The following is a 17,398-nucleotide window of genomic DNA, read 5'->3' as shown; positions in this document are numbered from 1 at the left end:
TTAAGGAGATCTGTCACAAAACTCATCATTTGCGCCAACGTTTTTTGAGCAAATTTCAAAGCCGCACCCGCCCGCCATCCGCTGATTGTTTTGGGGTCTATGGCGATGCAATGCTTTGCTGATGCGAGCCGCAAAAAAAAGCCATTGCCATTTGCCCATTAGCTCCGCCCACTACCGGAGAAACTGGTATGTCTTCTGCTTGTTCGAAAATGAATATGAATATTTCTACATTTAATCCATTATTTTGACAGGAGAAGACAACAAAGAATAGTTTACATATAGCGTGTTGTTTAAGCGTGGTAAGACTCTCGCTCTCTCTCTCTTTGCATGTGTGAGAAACAGCGCTATCAGTAGTGACGGTGAGTCATGCGCATTCACAAAGAGTTTACAGAGTGTCAAATACAGGTGCGCTGTGTGTCCACTGAGATGAGCTGAAAAGTTCAGATCGCTTGAAGGAGAGAGAACTCTGAAGCTCAGATGCTGAAATTAATGCAAGCGTCATGCGCTTCAGTCTATGTAGTAAACAAACCTGCACGTCTCTGCCATTCATTAATTCACACAGAGACGCGCAGAACACGGATTTATATTTTAAACAACTTTTGCGGCTTAACATTTACAGATACTGGTCCATATGGAGATTTGATTTGATTATTTTATGCAGCAAAGATATTTAATGCTAAAGTATGAGGCATAGGCCTACGCTGAGTTTCATTTGCGATGAGATGTGCTCTAGTTCACAGTGCAGTGCAAGTGAACGCGGCGCGCTGGTGCTTCCATGTCACGGTTATCATTGTCTGCTTTACTTGCTTTTTATTTATTAAAATACATGCAATTGGTTGATGAAACATTTATTAAAATTAAGATAAAATTTGTACAAAACGAAATTCGTTTTTAAGAAAGGTTTTCTACAAAGCAAAATTTTATGAAGTGGTAAATATCATGTCTGACGATTTACAAAACTTCATTAAGTGGTAAAAACCATGTCTCCCGATATATTGCGCATCTTATGATCTTATCTAAAAAATGAAAATAATTTTTGATAAAAAATGTTTGTAAAAAATATTTTAATGACACGGTTTTGGCGGTTATAGAGTTCTAATGACGGTGTTCAACTATAACCGCCGGTCTCACGGTTATATACTAACCGTCACACCCCTACTTTGTATTGAGAAATGCGCGCAGACCTACGTCACCAGTCTATTTGCCTAATCTTCCCAGTACTTTGCAGTGGAAACACAGAAAGCAACAGGTCTGGGGGGAAAAAAATTTCCTGGGGAAAAATGTTTCTGGTAATTTCGGTGGAAATTCGGCAGTTGTGCAGAATTATTATTTGCTGTTATGCGTGTGCGTCCGAAGCTGCAGTGGCTGTGACGCAGGTTTCAAAAAAAAAACCTGGACGCGCTACGAGAGAAGGCCGTTTAAATCAATTTCCTATTTTTGTTTTCGAAACTTGTTGGTTGGTCCAATCGATTCGTGCAATAGATTTTCTAAGTTTTAGACTAGATGGGAGAAGGGATGGGAAAAGATCTGGGCACAGTTTTTCCAGAACTTCGTGCCAAGTTAAAGCAGTGTCGAGCTGTTGTAATTAATTTTTTAGATGTATTATGGTGCCCGAACCCGTACCAGAGAGTGACCGCAAACATTTTGTTTACTGCAGCCGCAGCCATCATTACCAGGCACGAACCATTGACTCTGACTGTGAATGAGAGTATGAGACAAAGCGAACGCACAGGCCATTGTGTGACATCCGTGTAAACATAGATGACATCTCGGAGTTTTTTTAAAGAAGGAACGTAGTCTTTGTTTGTATGTAGGCCTAGGCAATTTATATATTTACAATACTTATTAAAATATAATTAATATTATTTTATTGCTTTTGTATTAGTTGTTTGAAGAGTAAAAAAAAAAAAAAAATTGGTCGGTCTTGACGCAAATTTACAACCGGCAAGAAAAAAATTATAATCACTGTATATATTATAGATTAAACCGTACAAAAGTTGTTCAGTCAAAATCTGTGAAATTGTTTCTTTGAAAAGTTTTCTGTTAGTATACTTTCACTTTAAAAAGAAACAGATCCAGTATACTGATACACATCTGCTTTTTGTTTCTCAACTGTTTACGTTAAGACATAGGTGTAAGTGACTGCGTTGACTAGGATATTCGCCATGTTGATGTAATTTGGTCTGTATTTGGTCATCCATGCACAAAAGAGTGAAAGAGACCTCAATCTGGTATTAGCATACTGTCAATGCATCTATCTGTATGCGTGCGCTTTGGATGCGTCCGCGTGCTTTGGGTGTGTGCGTCACTGCGCACTGAAAACTATCCTGAGTGTTTTTTATGCTTGCCCTTCAGGCAGGTTTATCGTCCCAACACGTGAGTTTGAACGAGAATGCATAGACTTACATTGGTGATGATGTGGACTGTCAAAATAAGGTGACTATTTATATTAAAGATATCAATTTTCTATGTGTGGCATTGATACATTCGTGCAATCGTTAGACATTTAATCGATGTATCGATCCATATTGATGGATTGTTACACCCCTACAAGGAATTATACGTTTGTACTGAAATTTTTTATTTTATGAAAGGAAAATGCCCCATGTCTCTACAAAAACTAACATCCATGTTATAAAATATGGAGATTGTTTCTCTAATTGAAAGTATTACAATATGCATTTATGCATCATAGAACAAAAAATTTGATTTGCAGAGATGAGCCTGTAATGGCCTGATTTTATATCTTTAAGTACAAAGCATGCTGTGTTTCATGATGAGTAACTGTACGCTCGTTCTCTTAATTGTTGTTCTGGCTGCTCAGCATGCTTGTTCTGAGAGGACCTTTTAAGAAATGTTCAGTAGCGTCTCGCCACGTTGCCATGCTATTTTTGGATCCTGATGCCTGCAACAGCTATTAAACAAAGAAAATTCAATTTGTACACTCATCATGTGTTTCACTCTAGGTGCTGAAGTGGAGCGCTGCTTATTCTGAATGCTTGTCATATGAACGTGCTTTAATTTCCAGTTTTTGAACAGACTGTCTCTTTAAGATCTTTGGAAATTTTCATGTGAAATTTTGGCTTTAGATGATTTGGGTGAATCCATAGGAAATATCAGAAATTGTTGCCGAGACACTTTCAATAATCTGGTTTGGGTTGAATTTTGTAGATCTGCTTGCTGTCAGATTGATGTTATATGTACATCAGTCTTTCACAGCAGAAATGTAGATCCTAATTTGAAAGTTTTGAGGTTTTTCCCCTCACTTCTGTCACTAAACCTCATTTAAGCTCTCTTGTTTTTTTTTTTGTTTTTTTTTCACCCCTATAAACAGAGTCTTCAATTGCCACAGAGAAGCCTTCCTCACTCACACCCTCCTCTTCCTCTGCTGCTGTGTCTGGCTTAAGTGTGACTAACTCTGCCAGCGCGGCCTCAGGCTCTACAGTTCCAGTTTCTCCGGTGATGCAGTCTCCGGCCCCGCCCACTCTTCTCCAAGACCCCTCCCTCTTACGTCAGCTCCTCCCCGCTCTGCAAACGGCCCTGCAGCTTAACAACGCCAGTGTAGACATGGCCAAGATCAATGAAGGTAAGTGTATTGAATCTCAAGCCACTTTCACTCTGCCATTCCGGCAAATATAGGGGTTAAGTGTTCCTGCAATTGTTCCTGGGTCGCTAGATTTTGCACTTTCACACTGCCAGTAATGACCTGGATTATGTGCGTGCTTTCACACACAACCCTTGAAGATCCCGTAACGACACGTGACATCAGGGCGTGACGTGTAATGTACGAGTCGACAACGCTAGGCACATTACACTTTCACTGAAGCAAGCAAACGATCTCGGCGTCAGCGCGGAAAGTGAGGAACTAGCCAGTAAATGAGTCGCGCGATAACGCGCGTCATCACTTCGACATGGAATTAGATCTGGCTTTTGTTCACACAGCGCTAGTCTCGGGTCGAACCCCGCAATGTTACTAGATCCCCGACCCGGGTTCAATTCAGTAATCAATCCCGGGACGTGGTTGCTTTCACACAGAAGACGCCCCGTCAATGTTCTCGTAAATATTGCGGGTCCGACGTGCTGTGTGAAAGGGGCTCTAGTGAATAGAATCAGTGGTCGATCAAGGTTAGTAGACATTTTTATCCAAAACATTACAGGGACAGTCATACTTGAGGATCTTGAGGTTATATCATGGGTGAGGACAGACATGTTTAAGTGGGTGGGTCCAGAGCCATAGAAAGAGGCTTACATAAAACTGGGTAGGCAAAGTGTAGCATATAAAAACTGCATATCAAATTGCTATCAGAAAAAAAACAGCACAAAGATTTCCACTATTTTCAAATTCAACTTTCAAATTGAACTCTATTTTCAAACACTCATGTCCTCGTGTCGTTAACATAATTGTGGGTGGGAGTAACAAAACTGACCAATCATTATTTTAAAAGCGTATGGTAAGCACCTATAGGAAGAGGGAAAATTTATAAACTCTGTAATTGACCAGGAAAACTCGCGTTAAATATATTTTTTAAACATATGAAGTTGTAGTGAAACCATACAATTATAATTATCTTTTGGTACATAACATACATCTGGAGAATTACCAGCTTCTCACTGGGTGGGCCCACCTGTAGCTTCGCCATTGTGTTATACACTTGATTACCGTTCTGCAGTAATGGCAGTTACCACCTTTGAACTTTACTACACCACTATAAATTAAATGTGGTGTTAAATGTATTCTAGTCGGGTTTCTTGTACCACTCAAGTGGGGATATAATTGCTTGTTATGTACTTGTGCATGCTGGGTTTGCATCAGCTTTTCCTGTCTTAACTTCACATCTCAGGCTTAAATCATAGCTTTGCTGCTTTCTGAACTGCCATTTGTGAGCGTTTAATTGCTTCTTGCTTTCCATCATTGCATGGATGCATAGTTGCAAACTGATTCTCCTAGCCAGAACCATGGTTGACCAGATGTGCCATCCAGAAAGTCTGAATGGATTTTGGCCGGTCTGCTCTTGCACCACTGCATATGGCAGATGAGTGTAAACAGTGAAATGCAAAAGTTTGAATGATCCAGTGCCAGGGCTGCTGCATCATTCTTCAAGTGCATTAATATTGGGTTCAAACTAGTTGCATGGAATGTTTCCTCTTGTTTAGTCTGTGGTGAAGTGCTTTGCTTAAAGGTGTTTGAGTTTCAAGTAGACCATGAATGTTGTCTTTAAAGGGGACACCGGAGACACTGTGCTCATTTTCCACAGATTGCTATGATTCTTTAAGATCTTAGTGAAAAGTCTATGAAATACTTTGGTTAAAATTTCTCAATGGTAGTGTAAAACAACACCCTTTTTTTTTACCTTGACAAAAACGGCTCTTATCCTTTAAATGTAGACCTATTTCTCACCCCACCCCTTTATTATTCACGCAGTTATAACAGCTCAAAAACAATTTAAATTGCATTTGTAAATGGCGTATTAGTCATTAACAAACAATTTTATAAGCCCTTTACAAAGGCAACCTTAATGTAGTGTAGTGGGATGAGATAAAACGACAGTTGCAGATCATTTGAAGTTTGTGTCAGTATGTCATAAATAAGATGACACTCACGTCTGGTGTAGACACCGTGTGAGACGGTTAACTTTAGCTGCATTCGTTGTGGAACTTGCAAAATAGCACACATTATTAGAAAAGGCAATTTGCAAAGATTCATTAAAAAAACGTAAACGCTTCTTCTGGTGGTGATTGGACCAATCCATTCTTCTAACATTTTAGCACAACTTGCTTAGTACTGACCCTCATTTACAAAGCAGTTTGGTGTAATATGATCTGCACAAACATAAACGCATTTTGGTTAGAACATGTGAGCAAAGTGGAGCTGTGGCGCTCCGCTATGTTTTCAGCTCTATGAACGTGCACTCCACTCAGTCGCTCTAACTGCCCAAGCAAGTGCTCCGTTAATATTCAGTTCACACTTGCCATAAACCAATTCCCGCTCAGTTCCCGCTCCGACATAAAATTGATGTAGTATGCCTAATTGTTTACTGTTTGTACCGAAATTCTTGGAAATCTGTCTAAAATTGTACATGCTGATAAATAGCAATTGTTTCAAAACAAAATTTTTACTTTCTGCTAAATTGTATTAATTAAAACATATTAAATGAATAAATATAACATTCGCAGACATACCTAAAATGCAAAAACTGAAGGAAGTGTATTTGACTTTCATTCGCTTTATTTCAATTAAAATAGCTGCTGTTGTTGTGCAATAGAATATTCAAAACTGACTCATTAAAACACAAACGCGTACACACACACAACATGAAATGTGAGTAGAGCTTTATAAAATACACCTGATTATAAAGCCTGTGAAAAGCACACAGAAAATAAAATGTACTTAAAGAAACTTGGATTATGAACTGGGTTGATCGAGTGATGGCTGCTGAAAATGTTAGTTTTCTATCACAGGAATACATTTTTAATCGTGAAATTTGATTTTGCATTACAAAATAGAGACATTATTTTAAATTATAAAATTATTGCACAACATTACTTTATAGTTTACTGTATTTCAGATTTAAAAATGCAGTCTTTGTGAATTTAAAAACATCTGAAAAATCTTGTTAACTCTTAATATTTGAATGTTAGTATAGATTTTTAAACAAGGTTGTATTTTTCAATAAAGTAAATATTGCTTCAAGTTTTTCCAAATATTATATATTTTTTTTGAGCAGTCTGTAGTAAAATGTTATTTAATAATCCAGTATTTTGACAACTAAATGGATGTGCAAAATCAACTAGTCAGTGTGTTATCTGAATGACTAGTCAGCTAATTTGTCAAACCAAAATTGTATATATTTATCTCATATGGAGTGATTTCAGCCCCAATCAGACTCATTTCTAATGAGATGTGACATAAGTATGTTGGTGGGACACACGCATTGAGACAAACACTCAACCTTTCAGTGAAATCTTGCAGGTGCTTAAAGTTACCAAAGCATTTAGTAAAGAAGGTTTTTTTTTTTTCTGCAGACTCTGATTTCAATGATAGGATTTTATTTTCTTTTTGATTGCTTCCTGTCTTCACCTTTTATCCTTGCTTTCTTGCTTCATTCTGTGTGTTCTGTGTCTCTGTAGTTCTCACGGCTGCAGTTACTCAAGCTTCGCTGCAGTCCATGCTCCATAAGATCCTGACTGCTGGTCCGTCTGCCTTCAACATCACAACTCTGCTCTCCCAGGCTACTCAGCTGTCCAGCCAAGGTACATACACACACTCTGCTATCTCTCTTGTACTACCTCTTACTTTCAGACCTGCTGTGTTTTTCATTCGTGCTTCAATTCCATGCAAATTATGGCTTTGGCTAATGTGGTTTTAATGTTGGCTCTGCTTTGTGACCTGATCTTGAATTGGTAACTTGAGCTCATGGGTTTGATCTGTTTTTGGCGTGAGGTTGTGTTGCTTGTGTTGTCGACTCATGTCAGCTGTGGGGTTCTGAGTCAGCCTCCTTGAGTTGGCAGATGGGGTTGGTAGCTTAGCACACACACACGCAGATAATGGTGGGCCACATGGGGCTCAAAAATGATTTCTGGTTTAAACACAATTAGCTCTGTATATGGATTTGTCACGAAGCATCTGTTATTTGGCAATATCTCAGTTACATGTTTAATTGCATGTTCACAATAAATGATAGGCTGTATCTTCATAACAAGTAGCTTTTATGTAAATACTTGGCAAGGCAGGTATTTTGACACATTTGTGTAATTTAACACAATCCTTTTCTTTTGAGTATCAAGTCAGTGTTTTTAATAGGATTTTTGTGAGACTGTGGTGGGGTGAATACCAGACCATCAAGATTGAATAAAAATGGGTACATTTTAAAGTTAAACACTTTTGAGAGCAAAATTAAGAACTCCAACCCTTTTTCAGTCACCAAAGAAAAACAAAATCTGCATCGATTTGAGTCTGGACATTAAAAGTGTACTCCAACCTCTTTAGTTGTGATACTTTCTCAGTCCAAATTACATTGACACTGGTGTTTTTAGGGAACCAAACAATTTGAATTAATATTATTATTATTGAGAAATGCCGCAAATTTGCTTGGATATTAATAGGAAGCTCTTTCTCCCTGGATTCATTTGCATACTGCAATATAGCAAATCATCAGAGTCTATCTAATGACACTTTACATTGTTTCCACAGTGTGTTAATTTTATATGAGATAGGATCAGACTATCTAAGGATAAAATTGCTAGAATAAACTAGGAGATGGTGTTTCTGTGCTTTGAGGAAGTTGGTGATTCAGTAGTCCTCTACAGCAGAAATAAAGTTGTTCAAATAATTAACATATATTTTCTTAGTAATGCACATGAAAGTAATGCGTACACAACTCTGCATGTATAAAGGAACATTTCCAGTAATTTTTTGAACATTTTGAAGCTTGCCAGTAATTTCTGGGAATTAATTGGAAATTTGGGGAAATATATAGAACCACATCATACAAACATAAATATAAATATTTAGTTTGATCATAGGCTCACATGCATGTAAACAATTTTTTTTTTTAATTATTAAATTGTTTCTTGTGGTGGAATCTGTGATGCTTTTTCTCAGGATTTGATGAATAAAAACTTATGAACAGTGTTCATCCAAAATAGAAATCTTTTCTAACAGTATAAGTCTTCACTATTACTTTTTATTAATTTAACACATCCTTTTTGAATAAGTATTAATTTAAAACAAAAAGAGAAAAGTACTGACCCCAAACTTTTTAATTGTAGTGTATTGTTAAAGGATTTCTATTTTAAATGCTGTTCTCTTTTTCTTTTCTTTGTTTTCACTTTATTCATCAAATAATCCTGAAAAAAAGAATAATAGGAATCATAAAATATATGTATATTAAGCGGCATAACTGTTTCCCAAATTGATAATAAATAATCATGTTAAAATGATTTCTGAAGAATCATGTGACACTGAAGACTGGAGTGATGTTCAAAATTTAGCTTTACATCACAGAACTGCATTATATTTTTAGTGTATTAAATCAGAAAACCATTTTTTTAAATTGTAAAACATTTCACAATATTACTGTTTTATTCTGTATATTTGATCAAATAAATGAAGGCTTGATGAGCAAACACAGAAAGTCCTGAGAGAAAGGCTGCGTGCGAGGCTGACAGAGACGCGCAGTTTAATGTGTATGAAATGTGCTGTTTTCCTTAATGCATAACTCACATTTCACAGGTATATTCTCCATCTGTAAATATTAAAAAAAGCCATTAACAATATTTCCATTTTGCTGTCAGAAGTGCATGAGCTTTAGCTTTGCAGTTTTCCGCTAAACTCCATAGACGTAATTTAGAATGAGCGCCCATGCGAGCTAAACAGAGTTTAATGAAATAGGAGTGCAATAACTCTGACTAAAGTATAGATTTTGCTGAAATATTTGAAGTTGGACAATAAATGTGATGCGTAGAATTTTAAACCTACAAGTGAATGTATTTGTATGATTGCACTAACTGTAAAGTGTAATGGGGTAATCAGAAAAGCCTTTTTACGCAGTCGATTTTATTATTTTTCACTTTTAGTTTAGTAACTAACTTTACTAAACTAGCTTTAAAAGGATTGTTTTTGTTTTTAGATTGCAGTGTTACAATGTGATGATGTTAACCCTTTTTTGCATATGATATATGCCTACATGCTTATTCACTTTGTTTAATCCAAATGCAAAATACAGAGATATATAGGCTACCGTATTTTCCGGACTATAAGTTGCACTTTTTTTCATATTTTGGCTTGTCCTGCGACTTATAGTCAGGTGCAACTTATTTATCAAAATTAATTTGACATGAACCGAGAGAAATGGACCAAAAGAAAACATTACCGTCTACAGCCGAGAGAGGGCGCTCTATACTGCTCAGTTCTCCTGTAGTCTACACTGAAGACATAGAGCGCCCTCTCGCGGCTGGAGACGGTAATGTTTTCTCATGGTTCTTGGGTCTAAATAAATGCGACTTCTAGTCCAGTGCGACTTATGTTTTTTTTTCGTCATCATGACGTATTTTTGGACTGATGCGACTTATACTCAGGTGCGACTTATAGTCCGAAAAATACGGTACTTGTAATTTTTTTTTATTTTGAAATATCATAAAAAAAAACTAAATATCAAAAATGTATTTAACAGTTGCAGTAAACTGTTTACTACCACTAACATTTTTTACAATGGTATAGCCTAATTTAGTTGCACAGTATGTTACACACAGCACTAGGAAATTGTAAACATTTTTTGCAATATTCATGTGATTTACATGAATACTTTAAGGAGATGGGCATTTTGATATTTTGTGTGCAGGATTTAAGAAATTATCTGTTCATTATGGAGGACAGCAGTGCATGATGTAGGGCATGTGTCCTCAATAACCCTGCAGTAGGCAGTGTGCATGTGAATGAGCAATGTGTAGGGTATAAAATTTATGCTGCATGTTTTTTTTGTTGTTGTTGCCAGCTCCTGCAATTTTGCTAATTTTCAGTGTATTCCCATTAATTCCTGTTAATTCCCATGTAAAGTTTGAGTTCTAGAAATAACTGACTTGTTAGCTGGTGAAAATTCAAGCGTTTTGGTCACCAATGTATTTAGGAGAATATTTCGATCAGCTTCATTCAGTGTTTTGAATAGTTAACGTTGACAACACAAACTTAAGATTGAAATCAGAATTTGTTAACCAACTACATGCCTGTTGTGATTCGACCCCACTATCCCTTCACCTCATCTGTGTCTTCTCTCTCTTTATGGTCTGTGGAGTAGCCCAGCAGTCCAGCCAGTCTCCCATGTCTCTGACGTCAGATGCTTCCTCTCCTCGGTCGTATGTGTCTCCTAGAATCAGCACGCCGCAGACCAACACAGCCTCGCTCAAACCACCCCTCAGCACCACACCAGTCTCCTCACAGACCAAGGTATACTGCTGTCAAATGAGATGACAGGTGTCACGAATGAAAGTATGGCTTTGTAACCCATTCCCCTATCTTTCTCAGATAAAGTCCAGTTCTCTCCCTCCACCATCGTCCCAGCAGTCCCTCCCCACAGACAAACATCACGACAACGGCAACTCTCCACGGACGCTGCAGAGACAGAGGTAACTTAAGACATTTGGAAATTACTAAATGGATTCATCAAAACTTTATAAATAAAAACAAATTGTGCAAAATAAGTTGAATGTAGACTTATGGGTACTGAGCTGCTCAATGTATGCCCCAGCAGCCATAGTTGTTGCTCAAAGTGGCTTGTTTTGTGTGGTTTGACTGCCATCTTCTGGCTGTTAGTGATATTGCTGATTTTGATGTTCTAGGATCACATAAAATGAATGGATTTGCACATAAAAAGTAGCTGTTTCTTAAATCAGAAAATCATTGACCCATTCACTGTTTGTGATTTGCAGCAGTCAGAGAAGTCCGTCTCCAGGTCCAAACCACATGGGCAGCAACAGCAGCAGTAATAATGGTGGTGGTGGTGGTGGTCAAGGACCAGGTGTAGTCAGTGGATCAATGCCCCCGGGCTCAGTACCTGCTGGCACAGCTCCAGGAAGAGCAACGTGTTCCTTTACACCCACGCTGGCCGCACACTTCAATGAGAACCTCATCAAACATGTGCAAGGGTGGCCCGCAGAGCACGTGGAGAAACAGGTATAGAAACATAAATGTTTTTTCTGAATAATTCTTACTTCTATTCAGCAAGGATGCAAAAAGTTGATCTAAAGTGACAGAGACTTTTAAAATGATTTCTATTTCAAATAAATGAATTACATTTGAATTTAAAAGGTATCATTTCAGTTAAGGGGGAAAGCTTTTGGCTTCTCTCCTGAGGCCACAAGGGGGTGCATCACGCAAAATATTATGCACGTTTCTTCAAAGTGTAATAAAATAACACTACTGTCTTTGATAAAAAAAAAAAAAAGTAAATAATGCTTAATGTTTATAAACCTTAAAAATATAATTAATAACATTGCTTAATTAGAAGAAAAAACAGCACCATGCGTTGTATGTATAGTGTAATACAAAGGACTAGGGATGCAAACAAACGATTATCGGTTAATTGTCAATAAGAGATTGATCGTTTAAGTCTGTTGATGGTCGGTTAACCGATGTAATATTGGGCTGCATGCGGCTCATGCGCCGAACTCGTGCGAGCGGCTGTGAGTGGTGGTGACAGTATATAAATGCATCATCATTAATTCACTGTGTACTAATTAAGCTTTTAATGTGATTTAAACTTTAAAACTACATTAAAATAGAAACAACACGAAAGTTCTTCAACATGAAAAACAATAGAAATGTAGAAATGAAGTCATTTCATCAGATAACTGCGCTCTGCAGGGCTGCGGGACACATGACAGATAGATAGACTATTCATTCTTTCCACTTGTTAAAGGGTTAGTTCACCCAATAATCAAAATGATGTAATTAATATCTCGCACTCATGTCGTCCCAAACCCATAAAACCTCCGTTTATCTTCGGAACACAGTTTAAGATATTTTAGATTTAGTCCGAGAGCTCTCAGTCCCTCCATTGAAACTGTGTGTACGGTATAATGTCCATGTCCAGAAAGGTAAGAAAAACATCATCAAAGTTGTCCATGTGACATCAGAGGAAAATACATTTTGGTCCAAAAATAGCAAAAACTACGACTTTATTCAGCATTGTCTTCTCCTCCGTGTCTGTTGTGAGAGAGTTCAAAACAAAGCCCTTTGTGATATCCGGTTCGCGAACGAATCATTCCATGTAACCGGATCTTCTTGAACCAGTTCACGAAACGAACTGAATCGTTTGAAATGGTTCATGTCTACAATACGCATTAATCAGCAAATGACTTGAGCTGTTAACTTTTTTTTAATGTGGCTGACACTCTTTCTGAGTTCAAACAATCCAATATCCCGGAGTAATTAATTTACTCAAACAGTACACTGACTGAACTGCTGTGAAGAGAGAACTGAAGATGAACGCCGAGCAGAGCCAGATAACGAACGAAAGATTGACTCGTTCTCGAGTCAAAAAAATCTCAAATATCTTACACTGTGTTCCAAAGATAAATGGAAATCTCATGGGTTTGGAACCACATGAGTGTGAGTTATTAATTACACAATTTTGATTATTGGGTAAACTAACCCTTTAATTCGTTCCTACTTAATTTTGTTCCCTAAATAACCCATGATTTAACTGAAATAAAGGAACAAATTAATAATTAGAATGAATTCATAATTCGTGAAATCTTTAATTTCTCTTCCCATGTGTACCACATACAGTAAGAGATGCGATTTAAAAGTGAAAGATAAAAAAATAAACCTGCCACATTAATGAGGTCTATATCTTGAACGGCATCCAGAGTCATGCTCACGATCTAACGTTTTCCTAACCCTGCGAAAAAGTTAACTTTTTTTTTATATATATGTCTCCGCTGTTTCGAACGCGCTGGAGCCTGGAGCACATATATTCTAGCGATTCAAACTTGCATCACTTACATTAAACTCTTTTCCTCGCTTCCTTGCTTTTTTGCTTTTAAATAGCTTATAAATGCCTGCGCATTATACTTTCACTTTTGAACAGTGTTGGGAGTAACGCATTACAAAAGTAATGCATTACAGTAACATTACTTTTCGCTTTAACGCAGTAATGTAAGGCATTACTAATCAATTTTCAGTAATGTTTGTATCTGTAAATGTTAAAAAAGCAATGGAAATATTAGCATTTTGCTGTCAGAAGTGCATGAGCTTTTGCTTTAGCAATTCTCAGCTAATCTTCACAGACTTCAAGAACGAGCGTCACCGCGTTTCAGATGTTTTCGTTGCATTGCTAACAATTGACATACGGCTCTCCCTTCCAGGCCTCACGGTTACGTGAAGAGGCTCACACCATGGGCAGCATCTACATGTCAGAGAACTGCACAGAGCTGAAGAACCTGCGCTCACTGGTGCGAGTGTGTGAGATCCAGGCCACATTGCGCGAGCAGAGGTCAACGCATTTCACTTTCTCACATACCAGAGCATACCGGACTCCCATGTACTAACATATACAATGTACTAACTTGACTATCCCTTTGTTTTTCGTGACAGGATACTGTTTTTGAGACAACAAATTAAAGAACTTGAAAAGTTGAAGAATCAAAATTCCTTCATGGTTTGAGGAACTCTGGGTTTGCGATGTGGTCTTAAAACAGGAGGAGAGAGGGGAAGGTGATTGAGCGGGCAAAACCCATTACGTGTGCGCGGAACCCTGGAGAACCCAAGTTCTGTTGCGTTCTGCTCTGGGCCCAGTCTTACATTAAACGAGCTGCAGCGAGGTCTTGCTTTGGACCGAGGGTGGGCGGAGGGACGGGAGAGCTTTTCGGAGGACTTGCCCTCGCCCCATCCCTGTACATGTAGATTATTTGTAGATGTTATTTCCATGTTGTGAATATATTTTGTAGATGAAGCCATGCCTATCAAAGCTTTTGACATCCAAACGTTAAACTAATCCACACCAAGGCAGACTGGGATCTCAAGCGCCCTAGTGGCCACCATATGTAGAACTCTTGACTGCAGATTTTTATATGATGTGATTAAAAAAAACAACAACGAAAACAAATGCTCTTCAGATATACGATCGGTGAACCATTGCCTTGAGCATGTACCAGACTTGCATGGAAAAGGTGGACAAAGTCGACCGGGACTTTTAACAAGGACGATGACGCACAACTCTTTTTCTGCTCACAACTGTGCACACGTATCCACCGGTTCATTTTTCTCTCGCTACATATGAAAAATTGTAGTAATGCTACATGGTTTATTGGTTAGTTTAACTTTTTCTTTCTCTGGTTGCACTATAGTGGTTTCATTCCCTCACCCCATGCCTTTTGAGGGGGTTTACATCATGTTTGTCCACAATGGTTCAGTGGTCTGCCCCTAATGGCCCAGCGGTATGCCCATGGTCATCACCAGTGCCTGCTAACGTGATGGAGTGAATGCGAGTGAGAACGAAAGGAGAGAAAGAGAATCATTCCTGCAGCTCAACCCACGTCGTTCCCCTCCCTCGCCTCCTTCAGCAGGAGATGAAGACTGGCTGTCACCCAGAATCCCCTTTTTCTTTTCTCTTAATCTTTCCATTTTTTTTTTCTTTTTATTAATTTTCTGTACACTTTTGTTTAAAAAAAGGAAACTGTACTTTAAAGAAAAATGAAAAAATCAACAAGTTGCTGTGGCAACTTGTGTTAAAAACCAGAGTTCATTCCTATGTACAGTTGCTAAGTAATAATGAAGTTAAAGTTTTATTAAAGTTGCAGTGATTACTAGTCTATCAGATATGTTGTATTCATAAATTATTACTACACATTTTCCTTTGCACCCTGATTGGATGGAATGGGGGGGGGGAAGGTGCCACTGGAAACCGAGGGTCAGCCAAGGACTGGACATCACCAACCCTGTTACACCAGGGTGAGGGCAGGGTCACCTGGGGTCAGAAGGTCAAATGTGAAATGTATGTATTGTAATAAACATGCTAAACTAAAAAAAAAGTGTTGGTGTTAGTGTTGGTTAGTGTTGTCTGTGTCTTGATTTCTTCTGTGTTGAGTTTACTACAAAACATTTAAATTAGGCAAGAAATAAGGCATAAAACCTAGATTGTACACTGGAGGAATTTTTTTATGTTCATGTTCTTTACCCCTATTTTAGCATTTAGATTTGCTGTCATCTATAACTTATTAAAATGTAATCTTTTTAAAGAATTTACGTAATAGCACTTTTAAAAAAGGGACATTTATTGTTCTTATAGTGACAACTGAAACTATTAAACATGGTTTAATTGGAATGAAATATATGAAAGGCTTGCAAAAATTGGCAATGCTGCTAGACAAAAACTTGAATATTAAAATGACTAAAACGGAGATTTAAATGAATCGTGGCTAAATCGAAATAGTAAGAAAACAAGTAAATATAACAAGCCGGTAACATAATTGTATAAAAATCAGATCTGGACAGAAGTTGTCTGGCGTTTGTCCAGATATTTATCATCTGAAGGTCTACTCGTGGATTGAAAAAAATCTGATTATACTATAATAGAATACAAAAACACTGTAAATTTACAACAACAAAGTCCTACTGCTTTTTGTGAAGTGGACTGGTCAAAGAGAAGCGATGCGTTGGAACAGATATGGCCTATGAATGCTTCTCGACTAATCGCACATCACCCGTATTAACATCCTGACCATCGTTTAAGATCAGTTCCATATAGTGCCTCAGATTGAGGTTTTGAGATGTGAAGAGCAGGTTATGCTAGCATGCAGAGTAACTCAACATCGAATGTTTTATGACTTAAGAAACATTTATAACTCCTCAAAGAATGAAAAGGTGAAAGTCTAAAAATACGCTGACGATTGCTTGTTATTCTAGTGGCATTCAGGAACAGCAGAATAGCATGTGCTCATAAACTTAACTGTAAATGGAGAAAAACAAAAGCAGTTGGCATTTGTTTACATTTAATTTCACCGGTGTAGTGTAGTAGAGTTATTTCAAATTGTATAGTTTAAGCCTGGGATTACTTCCTGATTACCACTTTCCTGTAGAGTTTATTTCTAATCCTAATTAAACACACTTGAGCATGCTAATCAATGCCTCCAGGATCATTGGAAATCACAGGTAGGGAGAGTTTGATCAAGGTTGGAGCTAAACTTCAGGAAAGTGGATCACAGCCAGATTTGAGTATCCCTGATTTAAGGGCTTGGGACATTCTATCAGATTTGATCAGATGAGTCAAATTAACATAAAGTGGCCCCTGTAATCATGTATAAACGTTTCATGTGCTAGCAAATGTCAGTACAGTTTATCCACATCCTCTAATGTTTTGGTAAGTGATTGAACGTCGACATAAAAATTGAACATATTCACAATTGGACACAAGAGGGCAGCACCTGATCGTTCAAACATAAAGACTTAGCAAAATGTGTTTGCAGTTTGAAATGTTAATTAACAGATATTTTATTTGACAACAAGTTTGCTTAAAAGTGTTTTTTTTTTTTTTTTTTAAGTTGGTGGCCGACTTAACTACCTGTCTTTACTTACTCTACGAAAAACGTCCCATTTGCTAAATAATTGTAATGTGCCTGAGAACATTTAATGATAGGCTTATTATGAAAGTCATGATTACTCCACATCATCTTGTGAATCCTCATAATTAGAAGAAAAACAGTTCTTTGGAGTTAATTACTGCTGAATAATCATTATTCATAGCGAAATTACTAAACGTTAAAGGTAATATTCTGAATTATCTATAGGTGGGTCAAATGAAGAATGATAGAAAATATAGTTTTTTTTTCTTCACACAGCTCATCGGAGCATCACAAGTATCGCTAGAGATGTTTCGGGCAGTTTCTCAGATGAGTCTGTGGA

General features: G+C 37.6%; 1 protein-coding gene across 2 annotated transcripts in view; it reads left to right on the top strand.

The window, feature by feature from the left end:
- Nucleotides 1-15,528, top strand: part of LOC113111842 (WW domain-containing adapter protein with coiled-coil) — a 31,628-nt gene extending 16,100 nt beyond the window's left edge. The window contains exons 7-13 of one of the 2 annotated variants that reach the window (XM_026276991.1): nt 3,335-3,586; nt 7,129-7,251; nt 10,794-10,942; nt 11,021-11,121; nt 11,425-11,668; nt 13,864-13,991; nt 14,093-15,528. In XM_026276991.1, the coding sequence (XP_026132776.1) occupies nt 3,335-3,586; nt 7,129-7,251; nt 10,794-10,942; nt 11,021-11,121; nt 11,425-11,668; nt 13,864-13,991; nt 14,093-14,162 (1,067 nt within the window). In that variant the 3' untranslated portion in view covers nt 14,163-15,528. The remainder of the gene's footprint in view (nt 1-3,334; nt 3,587-7,128; nt 7,252-10,793; nt 10,943-11,020; nt 11,122-11,424; nt 11,669-13,863; nt 13,992-14,092) is intronic. The other variant, XM_026276992.1, reaches the window with a different exon arrangement.
- Nucleotides 15,529-17,398: the final 1,870 nt, after the last annotated feature.

This window comes from Carassius auratus, chromosome 12 (assembly GCF_003368295.1).
Source record: "Carassius auratus strain Wakin chromosome 12, ASM336829v1, whole genome shotgun sequence".
Taxonomy (NCBI): Eukaryota; Metazoa; Chordata; class Actinopteri; order Cypriniformes; family Cyprinidae; genus Carassius; species Carassius auratus.
This window is presented reverse-complemented; position numbering and strand designations above follow the sequence as displayed.